This window comes from Phycodurus eques, chromosome 4 (genome assembly GCF_024500275.1).
Source record: "Phycodurus eques isolate BA_2022a chromosome 4, UOR_Pequ_1.1, whole genome shotgun sequence".
NCBI classification, from domain to species: domain Eukaryota; kingdom Metazoa; phylum Chordata; class Actinopteri; order Syngnathiformes; family Syngnathidae; genus Phycodurus; species Phycodurus eques.
In genome coordinates, this window is record NC_084528.1 from 6,971,733 (window position 1) to 6,986,372 (window position 14,640).

Genomic DNA, 14,640 nt, shown 5'->3' on the forward strand with positions numbered 1-14,640 from the left:
AAAATCAATACGAGAGCAATGATTTCATGCAAATAGACACACCGCTGCTTCCCTTATTATTTGCTACGATTCTGAATAGGGAACAATTAGCTGCCTGCCACTGTCATCCATACAGTGTGAATTAATTCCATTTAAAAAGTCAAGGAATGTGAAGCAAAACATGAATTTAAAGAGGACTGCAGTACCTCTTATTAGAAGGGAGGATTTCTTTATTCCTTTATTTTTGTCGAGGAATAAACTAGAATAGGCCTTTATGCTGGAGCTGCTCAGTGCTTTGTTGGCGTCCTGCACTTAGTGGGAGTATTGTCCATCAGAGAACATAGCTCTCCCCTCGCACTCACCTCCTATTTCAGGAACATCCAGATACCCAAGTCTCTCAATGATCTTTCCATGGATGTTCACCTTTGTTGATCGGGTCTGGCTGCGCCTGTGAATCCAGCTCCTTTGTCTTCCTGAGTTGATGAGGTGGTTCCTCTGTCCTGCCTTTCACCATCATCATCATCCTTGATGAAGCTGATGATGGCAGGGCCATCAGAGAACTGGAGCTGTACATGAAACCTGCAGTGCAAAGAGAAACAGTGTCAGAACTGTTCCCTGCAGGGCTCCAGGTCAGAAACACAGCTCCCTGACCACAAAACTGGCAATTTGTGAGGTTATCCAGTATTCAGTTGCAGAGGTGCTGGTCCACTTGTGTGCGCTCCAGAAGTCCAGGCTGGATGAACACGATCCTCACAGTGCACCCAGTCTTCTCCAGATGGAAAAGAGCTTACTGGAGGATGATAGCATCCGTTACTGGGATGCCATGCTGTTATGCGAACTGCAGCAGGAGCATAAATGGTCTCACCAGACAACAGCGATGGTTCAGAATGGGAATAGGGAGCCTGTCTTTGCTTTGCTGTACAGAGCCGTCGCATTTGAACTCTTCAAAGCAAGGGTAAAATTTCAGATCAGTTTATGTGACTGCTTACAAGGTGAACTTTTCAGCACAAAGTTAAGAGTTTCCCCCCCCCTTTAGTCAGAGATGCCATTCGTTTTGTCACCGCACTTTGTCATAAGTGTGGGAATATTGTTTTTTGGGGAAGTGAACTAGGTAAAAGATCAATCCGTTCATGAGTCACATACAAGCCACAAGATTATGTACACATGCACAACTATTCATCCATCCGTCCATCCATTTTCTATACCGCTTATCCTGTGCATGGTTGCAGGGAGTTGGAGCGCATCCCAGCTGGTTGCCAGTCAATCACAGGGCACATAGCGACAGACAAACATTCACAGTTAAATTGACTGTCCCTGAGTGGGAACTCAACCCATCCGGCCTGCACGAAAGACAGGCGAATGTACGCCATCAGACATGCACAACCGAGATCCAGTATAAGAGCTGTATTCTTCACCTTGCATAGTGCTCACTTTCATTGACACTGCAAGAAAGACATTTATTTAACAATTTGGTGTGTTTATCGTTGTAGCTGTAGTTTGCCGTGTTGCACCGAATAGCAAGTGTACAGGTCTACCTAATATTTTGATTAGATATAAGTTACTGTTACCATGTAAGGATTTAAAAAAAATATTGTAAATTCCCGATATATTAAGGATATACAGAACAACCAAAATGTTGTTTCCCTCTCTCTCTCTCGTAACAAAGTAACAATATATAACGACCAAAGATAAAAATATGTGTGCAAAAGATGTATAAAATTAGAACGATGAACAGGCTGTGGACACAGTGGAGTAGTTCTGGATTGTTTAGCTCAGTGATTCCCAACCAGAGGGTAATGGCACACTCAGGTGCCGTGAGAGCTCATCAGGGGTGCCACGGGAACATTGTGTACAGATAAACAGGCTCAGAATTCACACTGAGGAAGTCTATTTGTAAGTGAATCGAGACAAGAACATTATTATTTCAGTATTCATAGTTATTGTGACATTATTGTTTGGTTGGGGTGCCATGTGGCTTGTCTAATGTAAATGGGTGCCTTTGCTCAATACAGGTGGAGTGCAATGTATAGCAGCATGTCTGCAGTTGAACGCAGACAGATGTGCAAATTAGTTATGAGTTATGAGTTAGAGCGCAACTGCGGTAAAATGTTGTGGGTATTATAGTCCAGTCAAGGGTGGCAGAGTTCAGCATCTTGACAGCCTCATGGCACCTAATCCTTGAAGGCAGGAGGCTGAAGAAGGTGTATGATGGGTGGGCGGTTTTACCAGCGATGCTGATGGCTCCGTGGGTGAGGCGGGCGAGATACATGTCTGTTGTTTGGGGGAGAGGAGCATCGATGGTCTTGCTGGCTGTATTCACTTTGGGTTACAGAGTCTTCAGTCAGGCTGAAGTGCAGCCTCCATACCACACAGCAATGGTGCCTTGGTAGAAGGAGCACATGATGGAGGGTGAAACTCGGCACATCCCTCAGTTTGCGGAGGAAGTAGAGGCAAGTCTGACCCTTCTTCCTGGACAGTGATGTGGTGTTCTTATTCCTGGAGAGGTCCTCCGAGAGGAGCACCCCCAGAAAGCTGGTTCCTCGCTCTCTCCAACAGCAGCACTGTCGATGGTCGGGGCCAATTGGAGGGTGCTGTTCTTGAAGTCTACAACCATATCTTTAGTTTATATGTCCTCATCCTTATTGGTAATGAGGCCCACCGCCGTTGTGTTTTCCGCAAACTTAGCAGGCTGAGGACACACCCTTGTGGGGCTTCCTGTGCTTAGCGTGATGGTACTGGAGAAGCTGCTGCCAACTCGCACGCTTTGGGATCTTATACACTCCCTGCTCTAGTGTATAGTGCTTAAGTGACACCAACAACCAGCAACACATGCCTTGTGAGTTGAACAAACTTGGCAATAGAACTGATCCTGTTTCTAATAAAAATTGACGCATGACATTTTTCTTCTGCTTCTTGATAATTGTCTCTGTATGGTTACATATCATTACCTTTTTCGTCACGCTTTTGTGTTATCTTTTTTTAGTTTGTTGTCATGTGGTTGGAACATGACTGCCGCTACCAGTACACTGAAGATCTTCTGCAACATGTCCGCTATGGCCTGATGGACGTCTCGACCCTGCATCACCTAGCCTGTAGCCACCCTCTGGTGCAGTCCAGCTCCACTGTTGCGGCTCTAGTAGATGAAGCCCTGGATTACAACCATGCCAAATTTGCACAGCCTCTTAACCAGTCAGCCCGTACCAGGCCTCGCTTCAAGTCCCTCACCCTCTACATTGCTGGTGGAAGAAAGCGGGAGGTGTGCAGAGTCCGGGAGCTGCGTTACTTCAATCCAACTGCACAGGAGCACATACGTGTGGCGGGAGGATCGAACTGGAGCGAGTTGGCACCCATGCCCACTGGGCGCAGCCACCATTGTGTGGCTGTAATGGGGAACTTCCTCTTTGTTGTGGGTGGGGAGATGGAGCACACCAGTGGGAGGACATGTGCGGTTAGGACTGCTTGTCGATATGACCCCAGGGCAAACCGCTGGACTGAGATAGCCTCCATGAAGGCCTGCAGAGAACACTTTGTACTAGGAGCTTTGGGTCAGTACCTGTATGCAGTGGGCGGCAGGAACGAGCTGAGGCAGGTCCTCCCCTCAGTAGAGCGCTACTGTCCTAAAAAGAATAAGTGGATGTATGTGCAACCCTTCGACCGCTCGCTTTCATGTCACGCAGGCTGTGTGGCTGAAAACCTGCTCTGGGTCTCAGGTAAACACCAATATGGATTGTACATTGTATCACATGTATTACTGTGACCTTCATGCTACACTTTCCGGTATTGAAGCACACCTACTCGTCGAATAATAAATCCATTCACCCATTTTCTGAACCGCTTTATCCTCACAAGGTTTGCGGCCGTGTTGGAGCCTATCCCAGCTATCTAAAATTCTTAAGATTACCAGCATGTTTGTGATTAGTCAAACGAGCTAAGTCAATCAAGGCATAGTTGGGTGAGTTTGAGATGACCGAGGATGAGGTTTTCCAGGCTCCACTAGATAAATGGACAAAAAAACCAAAACAAAGACATACTCCAAAGTCTCATAGCATACTTTGCCATGAGTGGAAGTTATTATAGCAGCAAAGAGAGATCAAAGGCATGTTTTCTTCCATGTTCACTTGGGAATTTAAAGTTTTGTGTTCATGTGCTCCGTTACTTAAGTACAGATTATATCCAGTCCACACAAAAACACAGTTCTGCATTTGCCTTTAAATACTTTAGTGTTTGTGAAAAGTATTTTATTTTGTTTCACAGGTGGGGTGACAAACACAGCTCAGTACCAGAATCGCCTGATGGTATACGAGCCAGAACAGGTAACTATTTGCACTGTCACATTAGTGGCCAAAATGGTTGTGTAATCATTTTTTTGTTGGTCATTTCAATCCAAACAGTTGTACAAATAGTGTGCAAGACAGCAACCCAATATAACATATCTCATTAAAATTACACTTTAGATGGGAATGAATCTTATTTTCTAAATGTGTTGAGGCGTACTACAACCCCAATTCCAATGAAGTTGGGACGTTGTGTTAAACATAAATAAAAACAGAATACAATGATTTGCAAATCACGTTCGACCTGTATTTAATTGAATACACCACAAAGACAAGATATTTAATGTTCAAACTGATAAACTTTATTGGTTGTAGCAAATAATGTATTGGTTGTAGCAAATAACCAAATGTGTGGCGGATTATGAAGCGTAAAATACGACAACGGAGACCCCGGACTGTTGAACAGCTGAAGCTGTACATCAAGCAAGAATGGGAAAGAATTCCACCGACAAAGCTTCAACAATTAGTGTCCTCCGTTCCCAAACGTTAATTGAATGTTGTTAAAAGAAAAGGTGATGTAACACCGTGGTAAACATGACCCTGTCCCAGCTTTTTTGGAACATGTTGCAGCCATACAATTCCAAGTTAATGATTATTTGCTAAAAACAATCAAGTTTATCACTTTGAACATTGAATACCTTGTCTTTGTTGTGTGTTCAATTAAATATAGGTTGAACATGATTTGCAAATCATTGTATTCTGTTTTTATGTTTAACACAACGTCCCAACTTCATTGGAATTGGGGTTGTAGGACACAGTGCCTCTTTACTCTCCAGTTAACTTGCTCAGACATGTTTAAGAGCAAAATCAATCAGCGATCAATAAAACTTAGAATGAAGTCTTTTGCTCGTAAGTATTATCAATATAAACATAGCACAAAAAGTAGGGAATTTGATGTTAGTTAGATGATTTCTTTCTCGTAACAATGCTTCTTGGTAATACATTTTATACCTTTGGAAAGCCTATTCATCATGCTTTCAAATGGTGCCACATTTGGAAGGGACGTGCTTTTGAGGGATGAGCAGCAGAGGTGATTATGTCAGGTGCACCCATGAAAAAATGGTCAAATGTTCTCTATGCCAAACAGCTTACTTTGCTGTTTCCATTGAGTCTTGTTTGGTGTTTGGTAGACTGGATTATTGAAGTTTAAAGAAACATGACATTATTGCAATTTATCAATGTATTCATTTAACAACCAGAAGCCTCAGTAGCATGTGAAAGAACCATGCACAGCCAGCCATGCACCCAGGGCCGGTTCGAGGAACACATGCTTGAGGGGGCAGGCAGAAATGTTGAGTGGGCATCATGGCACAGCATTTTTTTTTTTTTTTCATTTTATTATCAATATTAGGGGCGGCACGGTGGAAGACTGGTTAGAGCGTCTGCCTCACAGTTCTGAGGACCGGGGTTCAAGCCAGCCAAATAAATTTATAGTTGTGTACACTATCTTCCACCATCTGCTTATATATACACACACACACACACATACATACACGCACACTGTAGTTGTGTGGGTGTGGTTTTCTAAGAAAGAAAAAAAAAAAAAAAAAAAAAAGTAGAAATTGGCCAGCACACACAACATAGGCTCAGTAAGTACACTTCTATTCTGTTTTATCAAAATGAACCAGTATTTCAACCAACCAGTATTTCTCGCAAGTCCACCAAAGTGGTTGTGTTTGTCACTCAGGCGCGAACAGCACACCCAAGCTGATCGCACAACTGCTAAATGGGGTTGAGGTCAGGACTGCTGGCAAGCCAGTCCATCGTCCTCGCTCTCAACTTCTGGCGGTAGTGTCTGATGAACCCTGTTCTTTGTGTTGAGTCTTGTTGCAGACTGTGGAGCTATGGAATTGCCACTGGTTGTAGAAACCAATGATGACGAGCCTCGTTCTTTCAGTGAGGGAGAATCCGCTCCATTCCATCACAGTGCCTTCTCCAAAACGTGTCCTTGCATCGCTGCAGCCAGCAATCAGCATATCGTTGTCTGTGTCTTCTCCACGCTTTGACCCTACGGTCCAAGTGCCGTAGGAAGAATCTGGACTCATCACTGAGCGACACCACACGTTCAGGTTTCAATGCATGTGTCGCAGACACAAGTAAAAGCTCAAAACAAGTCAGAAGTATCAGCGAAACAAGCTGTTGGACATTGGCAGAGAAGATTTGGTACATTTTTCAGGGCGCAACCCACATACTCCGCTCTGCTGCTCATCCCACAAATACATATTCCTTCCAAATGTGGCACCATTTGAAAGGCTTTCCAACGCCATAAGATTTATTGTCATGAAATATTGTTAAAATGAGGAATTTATCCTCCTACCACATTTCAAAAATTGTCAAGAAATATTATTACAATGAAGAAATAATCTTCCTACCACAATTGAAAAATCAAGTTAACGAGGAACATTTCATTACCAACGTGCTCATTTCTCACAATTCATAAATCTTCACTGCAGTATGAAATCAAACACTGCAGTCAAATACAATTTTAAATACAATATTCACATACAGCCAATTACAGTGAAACATAGTGAGTCGCAGTGTGTTTGTGTATGCATATGAACCAGCTGTTGTCTTTGTAAGGCTGCACATAATGTGGAGGTATGCGGCATGTTTACATGTGAGGCGCACATCCATATGGGTCTATGTTTGTTCATGTTGGCCTGGAAGCAAGGGAGGGAGGCACGAGAGAAAGGCTCATTTGTATTCACCACGAAGCTACATTCACCTGCCAGAGCAACAGCAACCCCCCCACCCACTATACCCTCAACAGATGGCCACCCGTCAACACACACACACACACACACACACACGTACACACTCTCTGTGCCTCAATCAAGCCCTCTCTCTCTTTCACACACACACACACACACACACATTCTCTAACGAAATCAGCTTCAATACACTTAGTGAAATGAGCAAGCACTGGCTAAAATATATGATTAGAAAAGGGAGGAAAGGCATTAGTACAAAGTGGAACTCCAGTGCCACATTATTTATCGAGTATAGTGAGCATACATCAATACCCAAAGAGCATATATGCTTGAATATTAATCTCAGTCATCGCCTTCACTCCTTCTCCTCTCTTCCTTTTAACCTCTTATTCACGCTCCTCTCCAGGACCAGTGGTTAGCACGCAGTCCCATGTTGCAGAGGCGGGTGTACCACGTCATGGCAGCGGTGAGAAGGAAGCTTTACGTGCTTGGGGGGAATGACCTGGACTACAATAACGACCGCATTCTGGTGCGCCACATCGACTCTTACAACCTGGACGTGGACCAGTGGACACGTTGCTCCTTCAGCCTACTCACAGGTGGGGAAAGTGGAGAACGCTCACAACACACAGATACATTTAGCGGAGAGGAATACAGAACATTTACTGGTTGATTTTCACCAAGGTCTGCATTACTCTTTACTCAAATTAACATTTACCCTCACATAAGGTCCACCTTTTCAAAGAGAGGGGCAAATATAGTATTTGTGCAGTTTTACACCACTGTGAAATCACAAGAATGAACAGATTGATTGATTGGGCAGGCATAATCCTTTGTTTTGAATCTCAGGGCATGTTCACATATTACCTCATGTTGTGGCCAATCAGTGTATATCAGACATCTTAAAATGCAAGCCATGTAAAACATGCACAATTGCACACTATTGAATAACTATCGTCGTACTCCCATTTAAAGGATGTACGTTTTCAAACTGCTGCTGCCGGGGTCGGACGCGGATGCGCAACGTTACTTAAAATGTTACCTGTTTGATGTGTTTTATTGGGGAATGCGTAATCAATTAAAAGTATAAGAGAAGTGATCAACTTACCCGATGACTCGGTGAGAACGCCGAAAGTGACGTACGCGGTGGTTTTCCAAGCTCCGCCACGCAGCCGTCCCCTTTTAGGACACACACCACCATTCTATATCGTTCCCTTTGATTTGAAGGAGAGCGCTGTCCAATTCCTTCTTTTTCACTTTTGTTGTTAATCGGAGTTAAATAATCTGGCAAAGTCTTCTTTTACGTGAGGCTGCTGTGTTTTCCACCCACCCTATGAGGCTTGTGTGCACGTGAGCAAAAGATAGGTTGAGTATACGGTCACGCCTCCTGTCAATACATTCTCTGATTGGCTATTCTTGTCCAACCATCCCTAGTTATAAAATGATAATTAATAATACAATAAAATTCGAGGCAATAGATGCTGCCAGAGAGGGGTGATTTTTCAAACATAATAATGCTGGCCTTTAGCTCATATATACAGTATGACAAAAAGTGGTGGTGTTGTTTTTTTTTTTTTTAAACTGCAAATTGTCCCGTTAAAGAACAAGTGATACAAACAGGTAGAGATGTAAGTAATTCTATTTGTTAATATTCTAAGGGAAGCTCATAGAGTTAACTACCATACGTAAGTCATATTGTAGTGCTTATCTTATTCAGGGTCGCACGTGAGCTGTTGTCCATGCCCTCTGACTTTGAGCGAGAGGCGCAGTACACGCTTGACGGGTCGCCAGTCAATCACTAACTCCACACAGGGAGCCCTGAGCCGAGATCCGAACCCAGAACCTATCGCTAACCAACAAATGCTCCACCGTGCCGCCGAAGTATTTTGCAGATCTTCAAAGTGTGGCAGTCGTAATATCTGACAACAGCCTGCTCAGATCGGGAAAATAGGGCCATTAAGAGTCCCTGTAAAGCTAACTGAAACACAATTATGTCAAGAACAGTACAAAACATAAGCGTGCATGACCAAAAAATAAATACTGACTCATTGACAATATAAGATGATCAAAAAGTGACAAACTCTTTGATTAATCCAGCCATTTCGATGGCCCCAACTTGTAACTACTTGTGACAAGTGCCTAGATCCGACGAGAGGATTTTATCCCCAATTTCCCAGATCAGGCCCGACATATTTTGTCGGGAACGACAAAACCTCTTGTAGTGTGACATAATCCACGACCAATGATTTGGCCCTACGATAGTCCTATGACGCCAAAATGAAAAGTCTACCATGTTTGATTTTTGAGCATGTCTTCCACGTAGTGTGACGTATCAACGACAACTCTCCGACATCGCACCTTGACGTCGACCAATAGGATTGCGTAATATGACCGGCGCATCGTCTCCCGTGCTTGCTGTTGTCAACATACTTTGGTCGCCTTTGTCAACATTTATTCACACACACTGACCAATGTTTACCGAAGCTTTAGACCATGATTTGCCATATTTAGGTACAAATATTAGTGCTAACACTAGCCCGGTAGGCTACGTAACCTTTTATTGCCTGCTTCCAAGCCGTATTGTATTAAAAGTATGTGAATATACATCAAGCTATCCTTGAACGGATAGCCCAAAACATTCCCAACATTTCCGCAGCGATCCATTGTTTGAAAACAACTTGTCGTCGCCATGGTAACGGTTGCATCGGGGTGCGGTGAAGGGCCACACCTTTTTTGGTCACGCCTCCCCGACAGTGTTTGATTTCACAAGGTAAAGCCCAGCGATCGTAAAAGACGGCATACGGAGGTACCGGAATACACGTTGTGTAGTGTCGCCGATGTCTGACCGAGATAGGGCAAGATTTGATGACAGTAGTCTGACATAGTGCAATCGTGAAAGACCAAATTTGTCTTTTAGTCTGATCCAGGCAGTAACGTACTAACCTTTGACACAAGAGTTGACGACATAGGAAAATTGTTCGGATTTTATAATGTTTATTAAACAGTTAGTTTATAAAGTCATACATTTAAATTGAATTACATTTATCTTCATTTGGATTTATTTTTTTATAAAGGTAAAACACAACACAAAGCAATGCTCATTTAGTGATTTAAGCCAGTACTAGTCCTCAGTCGGCCACGAGGAACCCCCGATCTTACTGTATCTGCTTTATTATACACACAGTTAGCACTATTAGCTCAATTGTGGTTAAAACTAATTGATGACGTGTCAAACGGCACGGTGGGCGACTGGTTAGCACATCTATCTCAAAGTTCATTGAACCCGCGTTCAAATCCGGCCTCGGCTGTGTGGAGTTTGCATGTTCTTTCCGTGCCTGCGTGGGTTTTCTCCAGGTGCTCCGGTTTCCTCCCACATTCCAAAAACACGCATGCTAGGCTAATTGATGACTCTAAATTGCCCGAACGTCTGCATGTGAGTGTGAATGATTGTCTGTCTATGTGGGCCCTGCGATTGACTGGCGACCAGTTCAGGGTGCAGCCCGCCTCTCATCCACAGTTACCGGAGATAAGCGCCAACACGCCTGCAACCCTAAGTGAGGATAAGTGGGATGGAAAATTGATGGACGGGTGACTCGTGTTACTATGTACTGTGACCTACTGAAATTGAAATATACTTCAGTCGTTTCGATGATAACAAATTGCTATTCATCCGGAGCACTTGAGTGTCTTACATACCGGTACTGTATAAAACAACAAGCTTTCTACTTCATCCTAGCTTATTTACTTTATATACCTTTTCCTAAAGCATATACACTTGAAAATGTAGATCGCATGAGTTCACGCCTTTCCTCTGCCCCTTATGATTTCTTATGTGCAATACAGTACACTGCATGTGTTCTTGTATTATGTCTGCAAAAGTTCAAGACTGGTCTCTCCAAACAACTCCGCCGACCTGTGCCCTCTTCTGCGTGTTTATCTCTCATTGAGTCCTCGTGTGGGAGTTGAGACTGTCAGAGTGTCCTCAGCTTGGCTCTTCGAAGCTCTTCTCTCCTCAGGTCAAAATGAGTCTGGAGTGGCGGTCCACGATGACAGGATCTATGTGGTTGGAGGGTACTCTATTTGGACCAATGAGCCTCTGGCATGCATTCAGGTGAGGGAGGACTTAAAACATTTAAAACTTTTCAAAAATCTGAGATACTGTAGTTAGAAGTCATTCCTTTCTATTATTCAGCCAAATTGAATGTTTTATGACCATTGACAATACGTATCAAACCTTTCATGAAATTCCAAGGCTGTGTGTCATTTTAAGACATGCATTGGTCAATAAATCAAATTAGTACAAAAATCATTTGACCCTACAGATCCTGTCTCAAACTACCTCAGTGGTGGTGGTGGTGTTTTTTTTTTTTTTTTTTTTTTTATAAATTAGATGCATAATACTGCTCAGTACAACAATGTAGAACCAATTTAAATTGCAGACACAAAAACAGAGGCTGTCAAGTTAGTGAAACACTAAATTTGATTTACTGCCAAAACATTTGGTCATGGCTGTATTGACAAACATGAAACTTTGGAGCAATTTTTTTCCCATTTGTATTTCAGCTCAACAAAAGCATTTCTAGTGAGCCCTTTGTCATCAGGTTTTCATTATCAGAACAATACAGCCTTGTGTACAAATCTAGGAGTTTATCTTAATGTTCTCTTAAAATGTTTTTTAAATTAACATAGATGAGATATATATATATATATATCTATATATAAGATGTCGAGATATATATATATATATATATATATATCTATATATATCTATATATATCTCGACATCTTTACACATCAACAATTCAAGTAATTCGGTTTTGAAACCCCGTACAAATGTTTGTATGTTCTGTTTCAGGTGCTGGATCTCAGTCGAGAGGGAAAAGAGGAAGTTTTCTACGGGCCAACATTGCCGTTTGCCTCAAATGGGATAGCAACTTGTTTCCTCCCAGCTCCATATTTCACATGCCCCAACCTTCAGACACTCCAAGTACCCCATCACAGGATTGGTGCTGTTTAAACCACTGGTGAAACTGTCTGTCAGGATGGAAATAGGATTGAGGGACAGCCTTTCCTTGGACAGTCAATATTTGAAAATGTGATTTGAAAATAACGATAATGACAGTATTTCTGTTACAAAGGAGATCATCTCTCCTGACTTGCTGCTCTCCTATCTTTGTTGTGTTTCCCTAAAATGCAAACCAGCCATCCTGGTGTCGAGTGATTACACACAAACACACACACACACAAAAAGGCATAAAACAGTGTATGGAGGCACTAAATGCAACCCCTGGAGAACAACTATTTTACCCTGCTTAATTATTTACTATGTAATTTGAGCAGCAAGATGTTTTTCCAAACCTCGAATAGAAACCACTGCGGCAATGTACGTTATCACCCTCTGTAATGTGAGATTCATAACATGTTCAAGACCCAATATATGTTTATTGTTAAACTATATGCTTAGTATTCTATTCAGTATGTAAATGCACAGATACACATGTGGACAAAATTGTTGGCACCCCTCTGTTAATGAAAGAAAAAAAAAACACACTGCTCACCGAAATTACTTGTATCTGACAAAAAGAATTTCAAAAAAAATCACGAAACTTAACCAATGAAAATCAGACAATGCTTGTGAATTGTGGTTCAACAGAATTATTTTCAAAACAAACTGATGGTACCCTTAATATTTTGTTGCACAACCATTTGAGGCTATCACTGCGATCAAACGATTTTTATAACTTTCAATAAGACTTCTGCACCTCTCAGTAAGTATTTTGGCCCACTCTGGAGGAAACTGCTACAATTGTCTCAGGTTTGAAGGGTGCATTCTCCAGACGGCATGTCTCGGCTCCTTCCACAGATGTTCAATAGGGCTCATACGTAGAAGGCCACGTCAGAATAGTCCAATGTTTTGCTCTTATAGCTGTGTGTTTTGGGTCATTATTGTGTCGCAAGACGCATGACCTGCGACTGAGACCGAGCTTTCTGATACCGGGTGGCACATTTCTCTCTCGAATGCCATGATAGTCTTGAGAGTTCATTGTACTCTCCACATATTCGAGACACCCTGTGCCAGATGTAGCAATGCAGCCCCAGAACATAACAGAGCCACTTCCATGTTTCATAGTAGGGACAGTGTTCATTTCTTGGTATGCTTCAATTTTGCAGTGTGACAAATTCCAGTCTGGCTTTTTGTATGGCTGTATTTTCAACAGTGGTGTTCTCCTGGGCTGTCTCCCATGAAGTCCACTTTGGCGCAAACAACGACCGATTGTGAGATCTGACACTGATGTACTTTGACCTTGGAGTTCACCTTTAATTTCCTTGGAGGTTGTTCTGGGCTTTTTGTTACCATTTGTATTATCCGTCACTTCAATTTGTCATCAATGTTCCTCCTGCGGCCACGTCCAGGGAAGTTGGCTACAGTCCCGTGGATGTTAAATTTCTGAATAATATGTGCAACTGTAGTCACAGGAACATCAAGCTGATTGGAGATGGTCTTGTAGCCTTTACCTATAACGTACTTGTCTATCATTTTCTTTCTAATCTCCTGAGGCCAGTCTCTCCTTCGCTTCCTCTGGTCCATGCTTGGTGTGCTACACAACATGTCACCAAAAACCACAGTGATTATTTGTCACCCTTTAAATAGGCCGACTGAGTGATTACTAGTTTGAAGAGACTAATTAGGGGGGGGACACACCTTGTTTGAATATGTCCATATGGTTATTATTTTCAATCCTTTCCAGGATTACCATCATTTTGTCCATGCCAGTTTCATGAGTTTGTTTTTTTAAAATAATTATTTTAAACCACAAGTCAAAAGCAATGCCTGATTTGCATTGGTTAGTTTTCCTTATTTATTTTTATATTTATTGTTACTTTTGCCAGATTCAAGTTGTCTATTTCTGTGATTTTTTTTTCATTAACAGAGGGGTACCGACAATTTTATCCACGAGTAACTATATCATGCCGATTTTCAAAGCAGTATGTTTGAACCAAAATAATTATGTGCAATACTGAAATTCCCTTATCAGTCTTTGAGCAAATACTGTATATCGACGTTTCAAAAATAAATACAAATAACTTGTAAATGTGATCTACGCATTATTAATGTCATAGCTGAAATGTCTGTAGAAAACGAGGGATTAGTCTCCTTGATCATTGAGCAGCAATAGATATGTGAAAAGTAAATTGAGGCAATGCATGAATTCTTCAACCACCACAAAGTGAAGCATGAAGCAATCCAGCAGAATCTCACTGATGTGAGAAGAAAAGCAATGCAGTGAAGTGAAGCCGGAAAATGACCGAGAAAAAAAAAAAGGGATTTGGTTATTGTAGCAGACAGAAGCGAGACGCTGTGATTAAGAGGAAACTTAAAGTCTTATTGCAACAAATTGCTGTGGCTTGCAGTGGGACATAACATATTCTCGCCTTTACACACTGTTATTTTTCATGCCAATAGGAACTGTAATATTGCCTAAGACCATCTTTACATCTGAGATCCAGCACGTCTGTCTGTCTGTGCTCACTACATAAATCATACTAGAACTCATCTGAAATGAATTTCAAATTTAATTGCAATGGATATGTTTGCACAAATTTCTTTACAGTAT

At 42.1% G+C, this 14,640-nt stretch overlaps 1 protein-coding gene across 5 annotated transcripts in view; it reads left to right on the top strand.

Moving 5' to 3' along the window:
* Positions 1 to 14,146, top strand: part of klhl32 (kelch-like family member 32) — a 54,565-nt gene extending 40,419 nt beyond the window's left edge. For 2 of the 5 annotated variants that reach the window (XM_061673788.1, XM_061673789.1), the window contains 5 exons: positions 2,963 to 3,689; positions 4,234 to 4,292; positions 7,431 to 7,623; positions 11,041 to 11,135; positions 11,880 to 14,146. In XM_061673788.1, coding sequence (XP_061529772.1) covers positions 2,963 to 3,689; positions 4,234 to 4,292; positions 7,431 to 7,623; positions 11,041 to 11,135; positions 11,880 to 12,041 — 1,236 coding nt within the window. In that variant the 3' untranslated portion in view covers positions 12,042 to 14,146. Of the gene's footprint in view, positions 1 to 2,962; positions 3,690 to 4,233; positions 4,293 to 7,430; positions 7,624 to 10,903; positions 11,136 to 11,879 lie in introns of those variants that run through there. The other 3 variants (XM_061673790.1, XM_061673791.1, XR_009768386.1) reach the window with 3 other exon arrangements.
* The last annotated feature ends 494 nt before the right edge of the window (positions 14,147 to 14,640 follow it).